We start from the raw sequence: 17,037 nt of genomic DNA, 5'->3' as shown, positions 1-17,037 counted from the left end.
CTTTTTATTTTTCCGAAATTTTTTTATGAAATTTTTTTAATTTTTTCAATTTCGGAATTTTGCAAATATTTAAGGGTTTTCTGAGTTTTTCTGATTTTTATGGATTTTCTGAGAATTTTTCTGATTTATATGAATTTTGGGAATTTTTTAATTTTCTAATTTTTTATGGGATTTTTCTGAAGTTTTTCTAATTTTTATGAATTTTCGGAATTTTTTAATTTATTCTAAGCCATTATGTGAATTTTTTATTTTTGTTTTTTTGGGGAAAAGTTTATTAAAACTTTTTACTTTCCCGAAATTTGCTCTTTTTATTTTCCAGAAAGCTTTTTATAAATTTTTTTAATTTTTTCAATTTCGGAATTTTGCAAATTTTTATGGGTTTTCTGATTTTTATGGATTTTCTGAGAATTTTTCTGATTTTTATGAATTTTTGGAATTTTTTAATTTTTTATAATTTAATTAATTTTTTATAATTTTTTTATTATTTCCGCCGAGAATGGACCGGACTGGTGCTTTGAGACGGTTTGCAGATGACAGAGGATGGAGGAGGAGCTGAGGTCGCGACTTGAGGACCGGACTTTTCTATTTCTATTTCTATTTCTATTTCTAGAAACAAAGAAGTAGAATTTTTCTACTTCTTATTTCTGCTCCAAATCTATTTCTTGGCCACTTTCTATTCCAGGAAATAGAAAAATAAAATGCATTACCAAACGAATTTCTGTTCTTTTTTTGTTCCAGGGAACAGAAAAACAGAAAAATAGAGAAACAGAAGAGTTACCAAACGCGCCCTTAAGCTTTTCATCGTGGTCTTTTTTTGGTTTTTTTTGTGGGTCCCACATTCCTTCCTCTTCGTCTCACCTTTCAGAATGTTTCTCTCTCTTGTAGAGAAAATGTCACCATAATTACATCCTTAAAAGCACAAAACTCAATCAAATAATGTTTTCTCGTGTAATTGGTGGCTGCACAACATATGGAAGCCTTCTTTGCTCAAAACCAACCCAATATAATATAAAGGAGGCATCCAACTGGACTTTGCACTGCCACCAATAGACTTTACCAATTAATATGCAAAAATGCATTTGACATGCCCATTGGTTTTCTACTTTATCAAGAATAAAAAATAAAATGGTAAAAAGTTTCAATAAACCTATTGAAATGAGAAGAAAATTGAAATTTATTGGATAAAAATCATTCATCCTTTATTGAGTCCGAACCATAACTAGACTAATATGATGGGGAGATATCAAAACGTGCATCTTGAAATCATTTTACCAAACAGATTGCACAAAAGAAAGAGGTCAATGTAAACCGGTCCGAAGAAATTTTTAATGAAAAGAATACTCAAAATCCACTTAAAAAATCAAATGGAACGATAAACCTTTTTTCACTTGGAAATTTTTTAGGATCAGACAAAACTCACTTTTCTCCTTCCACTCTTCCTCACAAAATTTCAAAAACTTCAACTAACGAAATCCCTAGAAGGAGAGAATCTCAAAAATGCTAAAAGGCCTCACTAAAGATCCTCAAAAGCATAAACTTTAATCAGATTTAATAATAAACATGGAATGAATCAATACCTATATTTCACATACATAAAAAAAAGATATGAAAGAAGAAAAAGAAGAAAAACACGTTCAGACTTCATTGACTTGAACCCATCATTAAGAAAATTACCACACTACTCAATATTAACCAACATTTTGAAATTAATCAATTTATCCAACACCCATCACGAAAGACGACGCAAAAACTATCTCAAACATCAAAGAAAAGAAAGTAAAAAGAGAGAGAAAGAGAGAAGGGCGAAGATGAAAGAAAGTGAGACTCGCAAGATGACCTTATGAAAAAAAAAAAGAACACTAAGGCTCCGTTCGTTTAGCGGAAAATATTCTCCCGGAAAATATTTTCCGAGTTTTCCGGTGTTCGGGGGACGGAAAACGTTTTCCATGGGAAAATATTTTCCTTCCCCCTCTTACAAAATAGCCTAAGTCTATGGAAAATGATTTCCGCTTCTTCAAAAGCGGAAATCATTTTCCGGAGCTTCTTCTTCTTCTTCTTTACTAAGGTCGCCGGCCGCCGCCGTCCCGATCGCCGGCCGCCGATCGCCGGCCGCCGCCGATCGTCGGCCGCCGATCGCCCCCGCCGCCGGTCGCCGCCGCCGCCGGTCCGCCGCCGGTCGCCGCGGCGCTGCGGCCAGCCACTGCCGCCGCGGTCGCCGCCCGCCGGTCTCCGGCCGCCGCCGATCGCCGCCGATCGCGGCCGCGGTCGCGCCGCCGCGAAAAATATTTTCCGAAACTTTTTCATATTGATCGCCGAACACCGGAAAATTATGTTCCGGGAAAACATTTTCCAGGAAAATGACTTCCGGAAAAATATTTTTCAAAAGGAGAATATTTTCCGTCAAACGAACGGAGCCTAAGAGAATGCCCTTTTTCAAGTTACTAAAGAAGAATGCCAAAGTGAAATAGGATGTAAAATGTCAACAAACCTTTGATGAGATCAAAGAATGTACGATATGTCGACCAAGGATGCTGAAAAGTGGGATCCATAAGGTCACGGCATTTTGTTAGGAGTGCTTTAGCTAAATTAGGAATGGAAAAAACGTAACTTTATTAGGAATTAGATAAATTATCCCTTTTTTTTATTCCAACATAATATAATATTTCATATTCCCAAAAAGTCAAGGAAAAAAAAAAAAGGCGTTCGTCCCTATATACACACCGACTGAGACTCTCCTCCTTCCACTTCCACTCTCCAATGCCGCCTCCTCCTCCGTAGAAATTCTCAGAACCCTGCATCGTCGAACCCCAGAAATGGATCCGCCCTACCCCAAGCCCCGATCCTACGGGCCCCACCCGAAGATGGCGGCCGATCCTCCCCTTCCTCTGCCGCCGCCGCCGCCGCAGCAGCAGCACTCCGACAACGACCGGAGCAGCGGCGAGCTCCGCGCCCTCGACTGCAACCTCTCCGCCCTGTGCGACCACGTCCAGATCGAGGGCTTCAACTCCGGCTCCTTCTCCGACATCGCCGTCCACGCCATGGGCTCCACCTACCACCTCCACCGCCTCATCCTCTCCCGCAGCTCCTACTTCAGGTGCGCGCGCGCCCGCTCCCGCGCCCCCCTTCCCCCCGAGTCGCGATCCGATTTCGTGAATTGATTTTGCGTTTCTGTCTTCCGGGCTGGTGCGGAAAATTGGTTCCGAGGATTTGCAACTTTGGCTATATCTCGTTCTGTCGTACTTCGATTTTGATTTCTCGTATGTTTAGCGGCGATCCTTCCTTAATTTGAGCGAACCCGAAACGTCGTCCATTCATCTCGTGTTATATAGATGAGACTCGTTGGTTGAGTTGCTTTGAGCCCCCATTCGTTTCATGCTATGCACTATCCATACATTTCGTGCTATGTAGCTGAGTACATTTTGGTCTTTTTAGCTTTTTGGCCATTTGTGATGCTTGTGGCTGTTCTTCTTTTCCCGCGGAGTTGATGTGAAAATTTGCGGTGCCGTCTAGTAATCAAGCTTTGTTTTTTTTTTTTAAAGGACTTAGCAGCCAATGGAGATGCATAGAATGAACAGAGAATGCAGGGATTGTTGTATATCTTATGCGGAGTAACCGAACCCAAACAGTCTTGTTTATAAGTTTTTATTGTAATCAGTGCTTGATTTGGTGGTCAGCTTTATCTTGGTTTACTCTTTTCAGGAACATGCTTCACGGTCCCTGGAAAGAAGCCGGCGCTCCGGTTGTTACCTTGCATGTTGACGACAAGAATGTTAACCCCGAGGCCATGGCAATGTCATTGGCTTATTTGTATGGGCACTATCCTAAGCTTAATGTTAATACTGCATTCCGTGTTCTTGCGGCCGCTTCCTTTCTTGATCTTCAGGTAATTGCTATTGGAGTGCAGCGCCTACTGTTCTCCTTTTTTTTTTTTTTTTCTATTGTAGATCTCATTTCATTTCTTACCTGTCCATATGCCATTGTAATTTACCTGGGCACCTACTGCTCTTTGTATGTCATGCACTTTGGTGTTCCAAATTTACACCAAGTGATCCAAAATTTTCAAATTTAAACATCATTTATTAAGACTCCTTTGATGCTATCTAATTGATCCTCATTTGCCTATTATCCAACTAATCTGTTTCGAGATTGTCATTATGAAGAAATTTGTAATTAATCTATTAACAAGTCAAGGCTAGTGTAAATTTTCAACACTCAAGGGGTTTCCATGTAATTAAAATTATCACCATATTTCAAGGGTTACTGTTACGGGCTTTCGGCTGTCTTCATATATTTCTGGGAATGTATGCTTCATTTATTTTTACATATATGCTTTTGTTGGGTTCACTTTGCATATTAGTGATAACATCATGATGCTCTGCAGGACCTATGTGCAATATGCACAGACTTCATTATATCTGAACTGTGGACCTCAAACTTCTTAGCCTATCAGGTATAAAAGACATGCTTTTGCTTCCCATTTAGGGAGGAGCGATAATTTTCTTGATAGATAGTTGACCCTATAAACATGTCGATCAGGTTTTTGCAGAGAGCCAGGATTATGGCATACATGGAGAGCGTGTCAGGAATGCTTGTTGGGGCTACCTTTGTCAAAGTGGTGCCATGGAATTGAAAGAGGTAAAAGGACGATTTGATGCAATGATCTGGCCAATAAAATGAGCAAGCTTCTAACAATACCTCGTTCCTCTTAAACAAAGAAAAAAAATTCTTGCACCTGAGATGTAGTCCAAAAAGTCTCCATTCAAATAAGAAATTGGAGTCATTTCTCTTTTCTCACTTATTCTTTTCTTTTTTGGGTCCATTCTACTAACTTCTCTCCCCCCCTCCCCCCTCCCCTCTCTCTCTCTCTCTCTCTCTCTCTCTCTCTCTCTCTCTCAAACTTTTACTCTGCCTCTTTTCTAAGTGCTTGACATTTGATTCTACTAACAGGGGCTAACTTTTCTGTTCCAGTATGTTGATTTGAAATGCATCAATATAATATGCCGTGACTTAATTGAACATGAAGTCCTATTGTATGATAGAACTTACTAATGTTACCTCCTTGTCGGTAAAATTCGTATTTTATTTGGTTCTTTCTATCTTGAATATTTCCTTGGTCGCGATAGTTAACCTTCTTATTCCTATTTTTGGTTGTTTACACGCTGTTGTTTTTTCCTGGTTTGCATTAAGGTGCTTCCAAAATTGTCCCCTCAAACTCTACATGCGCTGTTAACCTCAGATGAACTCTGGGTGCCTAGCGAGGAGAAGCGGTAAGGAAACTAGGACTTTTGAGGTCCTTTTCTTTCTTGACGGCCTATATTTCTTGTTAATAAATGAAGTGGAATGGCACGCTGAAAACTCTTCTCCTTAAAGGTTTGAACTGGCGCTGTTTACACTGCTTGCAAAAGGTGCACTTCACAGGGCAGAGCTTTCTGAGCAGGGTAGTTCTGATTCTGAGGCTGGATTGCCTACTCTATCTGGTTCTTCCAAAGGGAAAGGAAAAAATTTGATGAATAGCTTCTCGCACTTGAAATCAGAATCTGAAGTAGGAGACTTAAGCTTGAAAGCTGGATCGGAGGGATGCGGTACTGCTCACAATCTTCTAGTTGAGCTTGCAGGAGTTGTCGAATGCGGAACAGAAGATTCTGATTCTAAACAACCAGCACAACAAACTGCATATGCTCAGTCAAATTTGGAGCCCATTTTCTCAAGTGGCTTGGAAGGCACCAAGACGTTGAAGTCGTCTGCAGATACTGATGTGAGTAACACCTCGTGTGCTTATGTGGCAGCATCTATAGGTGCAAGGACAAGTGGGTTAGTGAATGGTGGATTGACTATGGAGGGGCCATCTGAAGACAATTCGTTCTATCGCTTGGATAATAACTGGCTTACTAGGGACCAATCAAGGCATGGTTCTTCTATGATGAGCTCTTCCTGCTATGGGATCATGCCAAATGATTGGGGAAAATCTGGCATGCCTACTCTTTCATGGGGTGGCAGGGTTGTGGGAAGACAGCAGATTAAAAATTGTGCTGCAGAGAACTGTGGAGTTGGTGGGGAGGATTATGATACATTTGTCGATATATTTGAAGGTGGTTCTCTTTTATATAGCAACATGTCTTTTGAAGCTCTCATCAACGTGAGAAAGCAGCTAGAAGAACTTGGTTTTCCGTGCAAAGCTGTGAACGACAGTCTATGGTTGCAGGTTCTTTGCTCAGATCTCTTCCCTTCTTGTGTGTTGCTGCAGTTTGAAACTAAAAGTTGATGGTGAATTTTTTAGGTTTCATTTTAAGTTTCAGTAATTCCAGTATGCCATGTTTATTTGTTACTTAGCTTCATCCTGTGGTGTAACTTCTAGAAGTTCTTTAGTTATGTTAACTCGTGATAGATGCAAAGAATGAATATAACCTTTTTCCATGCACAATGTAAACATATTTTGAGGGGAAATTACGGCACTTCTCTGTAATGGTCGTATAATGCATAGACTCCCAAGGTTCTATCTAACTTCTGCTTGGAGACCCACTGGTGGGGTTGGCGAGTGACGAGGAAACTTCGACTAAAGCCTAATGCCTGGAAGGGTGGGCTCTGCCCAACATGCAAACCTTTAATGACACCCAGCATTTTTTTAATGTACTCAAGTTTCCCTTTACAGTTATTATCTTGATAGAGTTTGCACCAATGCTTTTTTAGATGAATGTGCAAATGTTGTGTCATGCACTTGTGGTGTCATGGAATACCTAGAATACATGCTTGATTGAAAATCAATCTTTCAATTATTAAGTGGCCCTTGCCATGCCAAATGGGCAAACCTTTAATCACACCCAGAATTTTTAAAATGTACTCGAACTTACCTTTACAGTTATTATTTTGATAAAATTTGTGGTAATACTCACCTAGATGAACATGCAAATGTTGGGTCATGCACTTCTACCGTCATACCTAGAATGCATGCTTAATTTTCAATTATTGATTTGGAAAGATGTTCTGGCGTGTCGAAGTGTGGGTGCAATGCTGAATACTAGAATAGAGCTTTGTGGGAGCAACTTTTGTTATCTTATATCAAAAGGTGTTGCCTTTTATTGGTGGCTTCCTTGGTTATTTGAGATGACTGATTAAATGGCTATTATCCAGATGCTTCTAAGCCAACGGGTACAAGAAATTGGTGCTGATACTTGCAAGAACTGCTGTCTTTTGAATATTTCTTGTGCCTGTAGACAGCCATTTGTATATTCTCATGGGGTATCTGCAACTGGGTACTGCATCCAAGAGCAAGATCAGAACAATTCAAATAACATAGGAAGTGTTTATGTTACTGAACCTATTCAAGGTGATGGTAATGGTTTATTTAGGCCAGTACGAGTACATGTCAGGGGACCTGTTGATGGGTTGGCTGGTATTGGACGTGGAAATACTTTTGTGCCAGCAGCTGCTTGGCCACCAACACGCTATGTCTTTTCTCGCGTGCCTTTTGGTGTTGGCAACAGAAATTGCACGCAAGCACTTGCTAATGACGATTCAGAAGCCAGAGGTGACCAGGGTGGCGATTTGTCGGGAGATGGGTTGACAGCTCTGGTTGGGCTAACCCAGGGAGGAAGTAATGCAGCTAATATCCATGGAGATCTAACCGCAAGAGGTTATGAGACAGATCTTCAGAGCAAACTATCTGGAACTTCTGTTGGGGGACCAAGTGGAAATGCTGTCCCTATGCAGATGCTTGATCATACCGGTGATGACGTTGGAATTCAATGGGATAGTACTAGTGGTTCCTCCATCTCTTTGGATATGAAGACCCCTCTTAGTCATTTTCCTCCTTTCCGTTTTGGGTAAGCTACTACTTTTTTATTGTACTAACTGTTTAAAAGACGGACCAGGAGAATTCTGAAGGCTTTCCTGTTATGGTTTCAGAATTTCTTTGGCTAGCTACTTTGCTGATACTATTATTTAAATCCACTTACCAATTTTCTATATATAATTTTACATGGAAAAGATCGGTTTTTTCTTTAGTCTGATGTTTCATCTTTTTTTGTCCTGTGAGACTGCAATTTATCTGGGCCAAGCTTAGGATTTAGTTTGTAGGGGAATTCATGTAACATATACTTATTTTCAAACAGTCACTGGTGGAAGTTGGTTTTTGCAGACTATTGTTTGGTTTTATCTTCTGTCAGTCCTGATTGCTTCATAATTTTCTGGAAGTATCTTTGTCTTTTCATTCCTGAAAAGAATGGTATATTGAAATTCTATCTCATCTATGGGTTGGGTCTGATTTTGTTGTGTAGGGTTGAATTTGTGGATGTTCACAGGCTCAGCGATGGCCAAGTCAAGCACTCAGCAGAAGTATTTTATGCGGGTTCATTATGGAAGGTAGATCATAGTCATCCGTTTCTAAGTTTACCAAATTTAGATGTCTTACTATGTTTTTTAAATGTTCTGATGCAAAATGGTATCTATGACAACTCTCGAATATATAGGTGAGTGTCCAAGCTTTTAATGATGAAGACCCTCAAGGGCGCAGAACACTTGGTATGTATTTCCTTTGTCAAGCCATACTTTTAAGTTCAAAATATTTAGAATCAGGCGTAAACCCGAAGACAATATGCTGAATCTACTGGTTCCCTATTGTAACAGGGTTATTTCTTCATCGACGGAAGGCTGAATGCCCTGATTCCCTTAGAAAGGTCAGTTTTTTCGTTGCTTCATTTGAGCATGAGAGCATTTACTTATGTTTCAAGGTGGATGGATGATTCTTTATATTAACTTGATGTGGGTTTCATGTGCATGTTACTCTTTAAAATTCATTTGAAAGGAATGGAAATTAATGAGAAGTTACAACTGACTGTTATACTGACTTCTCAATTCAAACTCATCCTTTACAACTTCTCTCTGGCAGTTTCATGTGTATGTAGACACTCGTGAAAAGGTTACTGCTCGGTATCAGGTAGGATTCTAATTCAAAAACTGTTATTTAAAAGGTCAAATATCATTTGAATTGATTACGTGGTCACTTTATAGCTTGTTAACTTCTGCATCGCTATGTCCTTGTAATTCAGCTGATCTGTCCATCGAAAAGAGAAGTCATGGTCTTTGGAAGTTTTAAACAGAGGGGCACTCTTTTGCCAAAAGCTCCAAAAGGATGGGGTTGGCGAACAGCTCTCTTATTTGATGAGCTCCCCGATCTCCTCCAAAATGGTGCCTTGCGGGTCGCTGCTGTCGTGCAGCTCGTGTGAAGAGACACAAGGTAGTTTACCCCGATCCTTTGTAGATAGCGATGGTTATAATAAGGCCCAGATGTATAGTTAAGGATGCAGAAATTTAGCCAGGTGGTACTCCCTGGCCTTGTATTACATGATAAAGTCCTGCCATCTTTGAGTTGAGCGGTATAATTCAGAGAATACACCCCTTGAAAACTTGTGGTAGGTTTTTGTGTATCCCTTGAAGATCTCGGGATTGTAATTAGCACAAGAGAAAATAAGAAAAAGGGAAAAAAAACATCTTCATGGCATAATCAGTCCTTAGAGATTAATTTGAATCTATGGGCTCCCTCATGCATAGATGTACAAATTAGCCTCTTAATTGTTTCCATGATGGAACTAATCTTTATTCTGTTGACTACATGAGTGGATTTAACATCAATATGAGCTTGACTGATCGAGTTCTAAGGGTCCATTTGTTCGTATCAGTTAGTACCTAAGAGATTGGTCTCTGCCGTTGTCTGAGCTGCCATCATGGCTAATAGCCACCGGCACTTCATTTTATAGTTGGTTGATTTATGATGACAACGAATAGTTTGTAGGCAGTTCATGTGGCTATCTATTGTCGCAGTTAGCCAAATTTCACGTCTACTAAAGTTATATCATGCTATATCATGCGCTTTTTCATTAAAGCCTGGTCATTCAAAAGAAGCCTCAGCTCCAGTCACTGCCAATGAACATATCACGTCTACTAAAGTTATATTTAGGGTACTCAAGACATGCACAATCCAATCCCAAAGTTTGGTTTGGTTTTCGGCACAGTGATGTTCAGATTCCTGTGTTCAGTATTCGACTCCTATCATCCTTTGTAAAGTTAATTATCACATCGAGGAAGAGCAGAGCATGAAGAGGGACAAGCAAAGGCCATTATTTTCAAATGCCAGCCGATTCCGCGCTACTCTAGCATGAATACAAATACAGAATTTACTTGTATGTGCAGATACTAGACCATACAGACCCCCAGTGTCTCAAACAAACATCCTGGAACATAAGGTGTTTTTCGTGCATTGCTCATGGCCATTGACAGTATTTGATACATTTGATGAATGTCTAAGCACCGTAAGATTCAAATTCAGAATGAATGGCCTCTGCATGAGGAATGCCATAATAGAGAAAGCAGGTGGAAATAAAAGGCCAAAAGGGAGTGTGAGTTGCAATCTTGGAAGAGTTGCGATAGATGGTCCTCTACAAATTCAACAACCCATTCATCAGAAACTGTTTCGAACCAGCAGATGGAACCAATGCACAATAACTTAATCTATACTCTCCATCTTAAAAATTTACAAGAGATCGGATATTACTTTTCGAGTTTTATTGTCACACTCATCACCAGTTGAACCAACTACGTGCCTTCCTTCAGCCTGAAGACAGCACCTCTCTGGGCTAGTAACACAATGAATGTCTTCTCCAATTGTAAGAGCTAACACACGAGCGATGACTTTGGTGGCTCTACCAACTGCACTAGAAGCACTCGTATAGGAATAATGAGCTTCGGGAGACAACTGATGTTTCGTGATGGATTCCAGGATTGAAAGTTCCAGCAAGAGTTGAAGGCGCTTCTGTGCAAGATCTACGTCAAATACTCGGCTGTGAAGCTCACCAAAAAGCTTCGTAAAGAGGCATAGTCATGCCATACTGATGAGTAAAATTCGCATTGCAATATTCCATGTACTTGGTGAAGAGGGAGAGTTTGTCTGGGAACGTACTGAAAAATCAGCTATTTTGGCTAGAGTTTTCGGCTCTGAAGCACCTCATTATAGGGGTGAGTGTCGTCCGAATGGGCGGTTCCCACCTTGGAACCGGGAACCGCCCGTTGGTTCCATAGACCCACCCAGGAACCGGACTAGACCGGTCCCACTAAGCTTCCCTGAACAAATCAGATAACTGATTTTGGTGGGTTGTGTAACTTGTGTTCACCACATTCTTGTTTCTGGGCCTGTCTCAGCATTGGCTCATTGTAAGGGGTTCCTTCGGTCATGATTTTACTACAACACTCATTAGATGATAAGGCAAAGTAACCCCTTAGAATGAGCCTAAGACCCTCAGGTTGCTGCACAACCAGACAACCTACTGCACACACCTGGCACCCGATCAAGCTGCTGCACACACCTACTGCACAACCTGCTGCAAGCCTCAAGAGGCTCTATATGGGCTTCTCTCGTCAATGGGAGTTGAGGCCGTGAGTCGATGCTCGAGACGAGAGACGGAGAGAACGAGGTGTGTCTGAGACGAGAGTAGAGAAGAAAGAAGAGACCGAGATGGGATGAATGACCGAGAGTAGAGTAGAGAGATTTAGGTATCAGGATTTTTCATTTTTTTAAAAAAATTAAAAATTAAGTAATTATATATATATATACACATTGTATGATGTGGATGTATCACTTTTCACCATTCTATGAATAGTTCTATACATTCCCTCTTTCAATGTACATGATCACCTCCTCCATTAATAGTATACATGAACACATACATTCATGTACATTGTACCTATATTATTCATGTACCCTCTAGCCTATAAATATAGGCTTTTGTAAACTTGTTGATGTGAGTAAAAAGGGTTAACATTTGCTCCCCACTTCTCTCTTATCTCTTCCTTTCTCTCATATTATACTTCAAGTTGATTTCTGAGTTGATTCCAAAGATTACCGTTTACTTTTACAACACGTTATTAGCACGAGCCGGTTAGAATCTTGGATATCACTCAAGGTAACATACCTTTACCTCTCAATTATTTAATATCTCTACAATTTCTTTTTAAGTATGTCAAATATTACCCAGAGAGAGTTTGCAATGTTAGATATTACCGGCAGTAATTATCTAACATAGGCTTTTTGATGTCAAGATACACTTAACATCATTAGATCTCAGTCAATCTATTCTCCCATAATCGAACTGTACTCCAGCCCAGAAGGCTAAGGCTCTTATCTTCATCCACCACCATTTACATGAAGATTTAAAGACTGAGTATCTGACTGAGGAGGACCCTGCACTTCTATGGCAATCCCTGAAAGATCGCTTTGATCATCAACAAGAAGCGGTCCTTCCTCATGCCAGGTTTGAATGGATCAACTTACGCTTTCAGGATTTTAAGTCCGTAGTAGAATATAATTCTACTATTCACCGAATTGTATCACAACTAAGACTCTGTGGCCAGCAGATCACAAAGACTGAAATGTTGGAAAAAACATTATCTACCTTTCATGCCAATAACCTTGTACTCTAGCAGCATTATAGGGCAAAGAATTACTCCAAGCATTCAGAGTTAATTTCTGCACTACTTGTAGCTAAAAAGCACAACCAGTTTTTGATGCAAAACCATAATTCTCGTCCTATTGGATCTGCACCTGTGCCTGAAGCACATATCGCACGTCATAATAACAAGAGCCACGGACGTTGGAAGGGCAAAGGGCGTAACTTGAAAAATCAGCCTTATAAGAACCGAAATAGAGGTTCACAAGGACCTAAGCATGGTCCACAAAGAAAAGAAGGTCCAGAAGTACCTAACCAAGTTGGTGCCAATGTTTGTCATAGATGTGGTTCTACAGGCCATTGGCCTCGCATTTGTCGCACCCCAAAGCACCTGGTTAACCTCTATAAAAGATAACAAGATGAGAGAAAAAGGGAAGCCAATGTTGCAACCAAGCCCTCAATAGAGAATAAAGAATCATCTCTTGACAATACATCTCTTGATATTGATCATTTTGGTGATTTAGATTAAGCAATATATATATATATATATATATATATATATATATTATATAAGTTTGTGTTTATTCACATGTATTCTCTTAGTTTTGAATAATATTCATGTTTAATATTATAATTTCATTTCTTATTCTTTTTATGTTAGTAATCAATGATGCTAAATAATTTATTTGAGGAGAACAATGATATTCTTTGTCTTGTAGACAGTGGTACTACACATACTATCCTCAAGCAGAGGAAGTTCTTTGAGAAATTGAAAAACTGTGAAGGGAATATTACCACTATTTCAGGCGATAGTAACATAATTACAGGCTTCGGAAGAGCTCGTGTAATACTACCAATGTGCACAGAAATTTTCATTAATGATGCTTTATTTTGCCTACAGTCTAAAAGGTTAGCTTTAAAGATATTCGTTCTAATGGGTTTCACGTTGAAACCGAGACCAAAGGTGCTAAAGAATATTTGTATCTAATCCAGATGAGTGGCTACAGAAAACAAATTATGGAAAAGTTACCATCATTCTCCTTCAGGTTATGCTATACTTATATACATATGAGTAATAAACATGTTGCGATGAACCTGAAGTTCACAAACCCGGAAGGTTTTCAATTATGGCATGACCGTTTGGGTCACCTAGGGTCAAATATGATACGCCGAATATTAACACATTTAGTTGGGCATTCATTAACAAATCGTGGGCTCCCTTCACCGACCGATTATGTATGCGATGCGTGCACTGAGGGTAAATTAATTGTACGGCCGTCTCATACAAAAGTAAGGGTGGAATCTCTTATATTTTTGCATAGAATTCAAGGAGATATATGTGGGCCTATCCACTCTGCATGTGGACCTTTCAGGTACTTCATGGTCCTGATTGATGCTTCAATGCGATGGACGTACGTTGACCTGCTGACAACACATAATATGGCCTTCGCAAAATTACTCACTCAGCTAATTAAATTACATGCACAATTCCCTGATTACCCGATCCAGAAGATCCGGTTAGATAATGGTGGTGAGTTTACGTCTAAGGCTTTTGATGACTATTGTATGGCCATTGGGATAGACGTGGAGCATCCTGTGCCATATACTCACACACAGAACGACCTAGCAGAATCTTTAATTAAACGCTTGTAAATGATTGCTAGACCATTGCTGTTGAGGGCCAAATTACCCTTTAATTAGTTTATGAGGACATGCGATATTGCACACTGCAACACTGATTAGAATTCGACCTACTGCATATCATGAATACTCCCCGATTCAACTTGTACGTGGATGTGAACCTGATGTTTCCCATCTGCGAATATTTGATTGTGCCGCATATGTTCCTATACCACCTCCAAAGCGTTCCAAAATGGGGCCTCAACGTCGACTTAGCATTTATGTGGGATATGAGTCTCCATCTATTATAAAATATTTGGAGCCTCATACGGGCGACCTGTTTACTGCCCGGTTCGCTGATTGTATATTTGATGAGTTACATTTCCCGACATTAGGGGGAGAAAGCCTGAAGCTTAAAGAATGCCGTGAAATTTCCTAGAAGGAAGATCAATTGAATTACCTTGATCCACGTACAAGCACGACTAAACTTGAAGTTCAGAAGATTATTAACTTGCGAAATTTAGTAAGTAAACTGCCAGATGCATTTACTGATCATAAAGGGGTGACTAAGTCCCATATTCCTGCAGAAAACGCACTACCTAGAGTGGAGATCCCTTTGGGACCAAAAATGTCTAATGAGCCTAGTCAACGCCGGAAGCGTGGACGACCCACAGGAGCTAAAGACATAAATCCGCGGAAAAGAAAAAACATTCAGTCACCCAATGCACCTTCTGTAGAGGAATGCAATCCTGGTGAAATTAGTGCAGCTGTCCCAAATAACAATCCCGGGAATACGGAACGTCCAAATCCTATTGATCTGGGAAACGAAGAGGATTTGGTTGATGTTAACATAGAAGTTGCAGTAAATTATATGAATAGGGGAGTAAGATATGATAGAATTACAATTGTCATCGACGACTCCTTTGCCTCCTCAGTAGCGCTCACTGTCTCAAAAGATAATCTGGATCTAGAACCAAAATCCATTCTTAAATGCTAGAAGCATTCAAATTGGAATAAATGGAAGGAGGCAATTAAGGCAGAACTAGACTCGCTTAATAAACGTTGTGTTTTTGGACCTATTATCCGAACACCCAAAGATGTTATCCCTGTTGGATATAAATGGGTGTTTGTAAGAAAATACAATGAAAAGAATGAGGTGGTAAGATATAAAGCGAGACTAGTTGCCCAAGGGTTTTCACAGAGACTCGGTATAGACTTTGATGTCACTTATTCTCCTGTAATGGACAACATTACGTTCCGTTATTTGATCAGTGTGGCAGTAAGTATGAATCTAGATATGCACTTAATGGATGTTGTGACTACATATTTATATGGGAAAGAAAGAAAATCACATGTACGGTATTAAATTGCAAATATCATTATATGGTCTTAAACAATCCGGTCACATGTGGTACAACCAGTTAAGTGATTACCTCCTGAAGCAGGGATATGTAAACAATATAATATGTCCTAGTGTATTCATAAAAAGGTCACCAAATAGCTTTGCCATCATATCTGTATATGTTGATGACCTAAATATAACTGGAACTCCAAAAGAGCTCGAAGAAACTCGTTCTTGCCGAAAGAAGGAATTTGAAATGAAAGACTTGGGTCAAACCAAGTATTGTCTTGACCTGCAGATTGAGCACCTCCCAAAAGGAGTTTTATTGTACTAGTCTAATTATACAAAAAAGGATATTGGAAACATTTCATATGGATAAATCTCATCCTCTAAGCGCACCAATGGTGGTCCGTTCACTTGAAGTGGAAAAAGATCCATTTAGACCTCAAGAGGAAAGAGAGGTTAGGTTAGGACCTGAAGTTCCTCATCTTAGCACCATAGGAGCACTGTTATATCTTGCAAATGGCACCAGGCCTGATATTGCATTTGCAGTAAATGTTCTAGCTAGACACAGTGCCAATCCAACTCAAAGACATTGGAATGGCGTTAAACATATCCTACGTTACCTCCAAGGAATCGTTGACCTTGGTTTATTTTACCAAAGAAACAGAGATTTAACATTGGTGGGATATTCAGATGCTGGCTATATGTCTGATCCTCATAATGCCAAGTCATAGACTGGTTATGTGTTCCTCTGTGGAGGCACGGCAGTTTTATGAAAGTCAGTAAAACAAAGTATGGTTTCTACTTCCTCAAATCATTCTAAGATTATTGCATTATTTGAAACTGCCAAAGAATGTGTTTGGTTAAGAACTTTGATACATCACATTCAAGATTCATGTGGCTTATCCTCAATTCATGATGCCCCCACTATACTTTATGAGGATAATGCGGCTTGCATTGCACAAATGCATGATGGATTTGTCAAAAGTGACGGAACTAAACATATTTCACCTAAGTTATTTTACCCGCATGAACTCCAAGAAAAATGTGAAATAGATATCCATCAAATTCGCTCTAGTGACAATCTTGCAGATTTGTTCACTAAATCCCTACCTACTTCCACATTTGAAAAACTTGTATATGGAATAGGAATGCGTCGACTTGGACGACTACTTCAATCAAGGGGAGCGAATTAACCATCCCTGAAGAATGGAACCCAGAAGGTTTATGACTGTACTCTTTTTTCCTTTGCCAAGTTTTTTTTTCCCACAGGGTTTTTACTTGCCAAAGGTTTTTAATGAGGCAGCCTACGTGCAATGACTATTAAAATGAGGGGGAGTATTATACGCACTGTACTCATTTTCCCTTCGCCAAGTTTTTGTCCCACTGGGTTTTTCTTGGCAAAGTTTTTTTTTTTTTTAATGAGGTAGTCTAAACAGCGTATAATAAAAGGTGAACATCCAATGGGGAGTGTTATAAATACATTGTATGATGCGGATGTATCACTTTTCACCATTCAATGAATAGTTCTATACATTCCCTCTTTCAATGTATATGATCACCTCCTCCATTAATAGTATACATGAACACATACATTCATGTACAATGTACCTATATTATTCATGTACCCTCTAGCCT

The 17,037-nt window shown here is 39.7% G+C and overlaps 1 protein-coding gene across 1 annotated transcript; it reads left to right on the top strand.

The window, feature by feature from the left end:
* Nucleotides 1–2,709: 2,709 nt before the first annotated feature.
* On the top strand, nt 2,710–9,523 carry LOC115680394 (uncharacterized). Its single transcript, XM_030604194.2, has 12 exons — nt 2,710–3,094; nt 3,700–3,883; nt 4,382–4,450; nt 4,537–4,635; nt 5,188–5,267; nt 5,371–6,202; nt 7,129–7,820; nt 8,274–8,358; nt 8,466–8,517; nt 8,623–8,672; nt 8,885–8,932; nt 9,045–9,523. The coding sequence occupies exons 1-12, from the start codon at nt 2,814–2,816 to the stop codon at nt 9,219–9,221; spliced, it is 2,649 nt and encodes an 882-aa protein (XP_030460054.1). The 5' UTR covers nt 2,710–2,813; the 3' UTR covers nt 9,222–9,523.
* Nucleotides 9,524–17,037: the final 7,514 nt, after the last annotated feature.

Source organism: Syzygium oleosum, unplaced genomic scaffold, assembly GCF_021117445.2.
Source record: "Syzygium oleosum isolate NSW1041296 unplaced genomic scaffold, Sole_v2.1 Sole_v2.36, whole genome shotgun sequence".
NCBI lineage: Eukaryota > Viridiplantae > Streptophyta > Magnoliopsida > Myrtales > Myrtaceae > Syzygium > Syzygium oleosum.
This window is presented reverse-complemented; position numbering and strand designations above follow the sequence as displayed.

Bases quoted from the DNA above. Each gene is read 5' to 3' on its own strand.
- LOC115680394 (XM_030604194.2), top strand. From the start codon at position 2,814: ATGGATCCGCCCTACCCCAAGCCCCGATCCTACGGGCCCCACCCGAAG. The intron at 3,095-3,699 runs GTGCGCGCGCGC...TACTCTTTTCAG, and splicing joins TCCCGCAGCTCCTACTTCAG to GAACATGCTTCACGGTCCCT. The intron at 8,359-8,465 runs GTAGATCATAGT...TCGAATATATAG, and splicing joins ATGCGGGTTCATTATGGAAG to GTGAGTGTCCAAGCTTTTAA.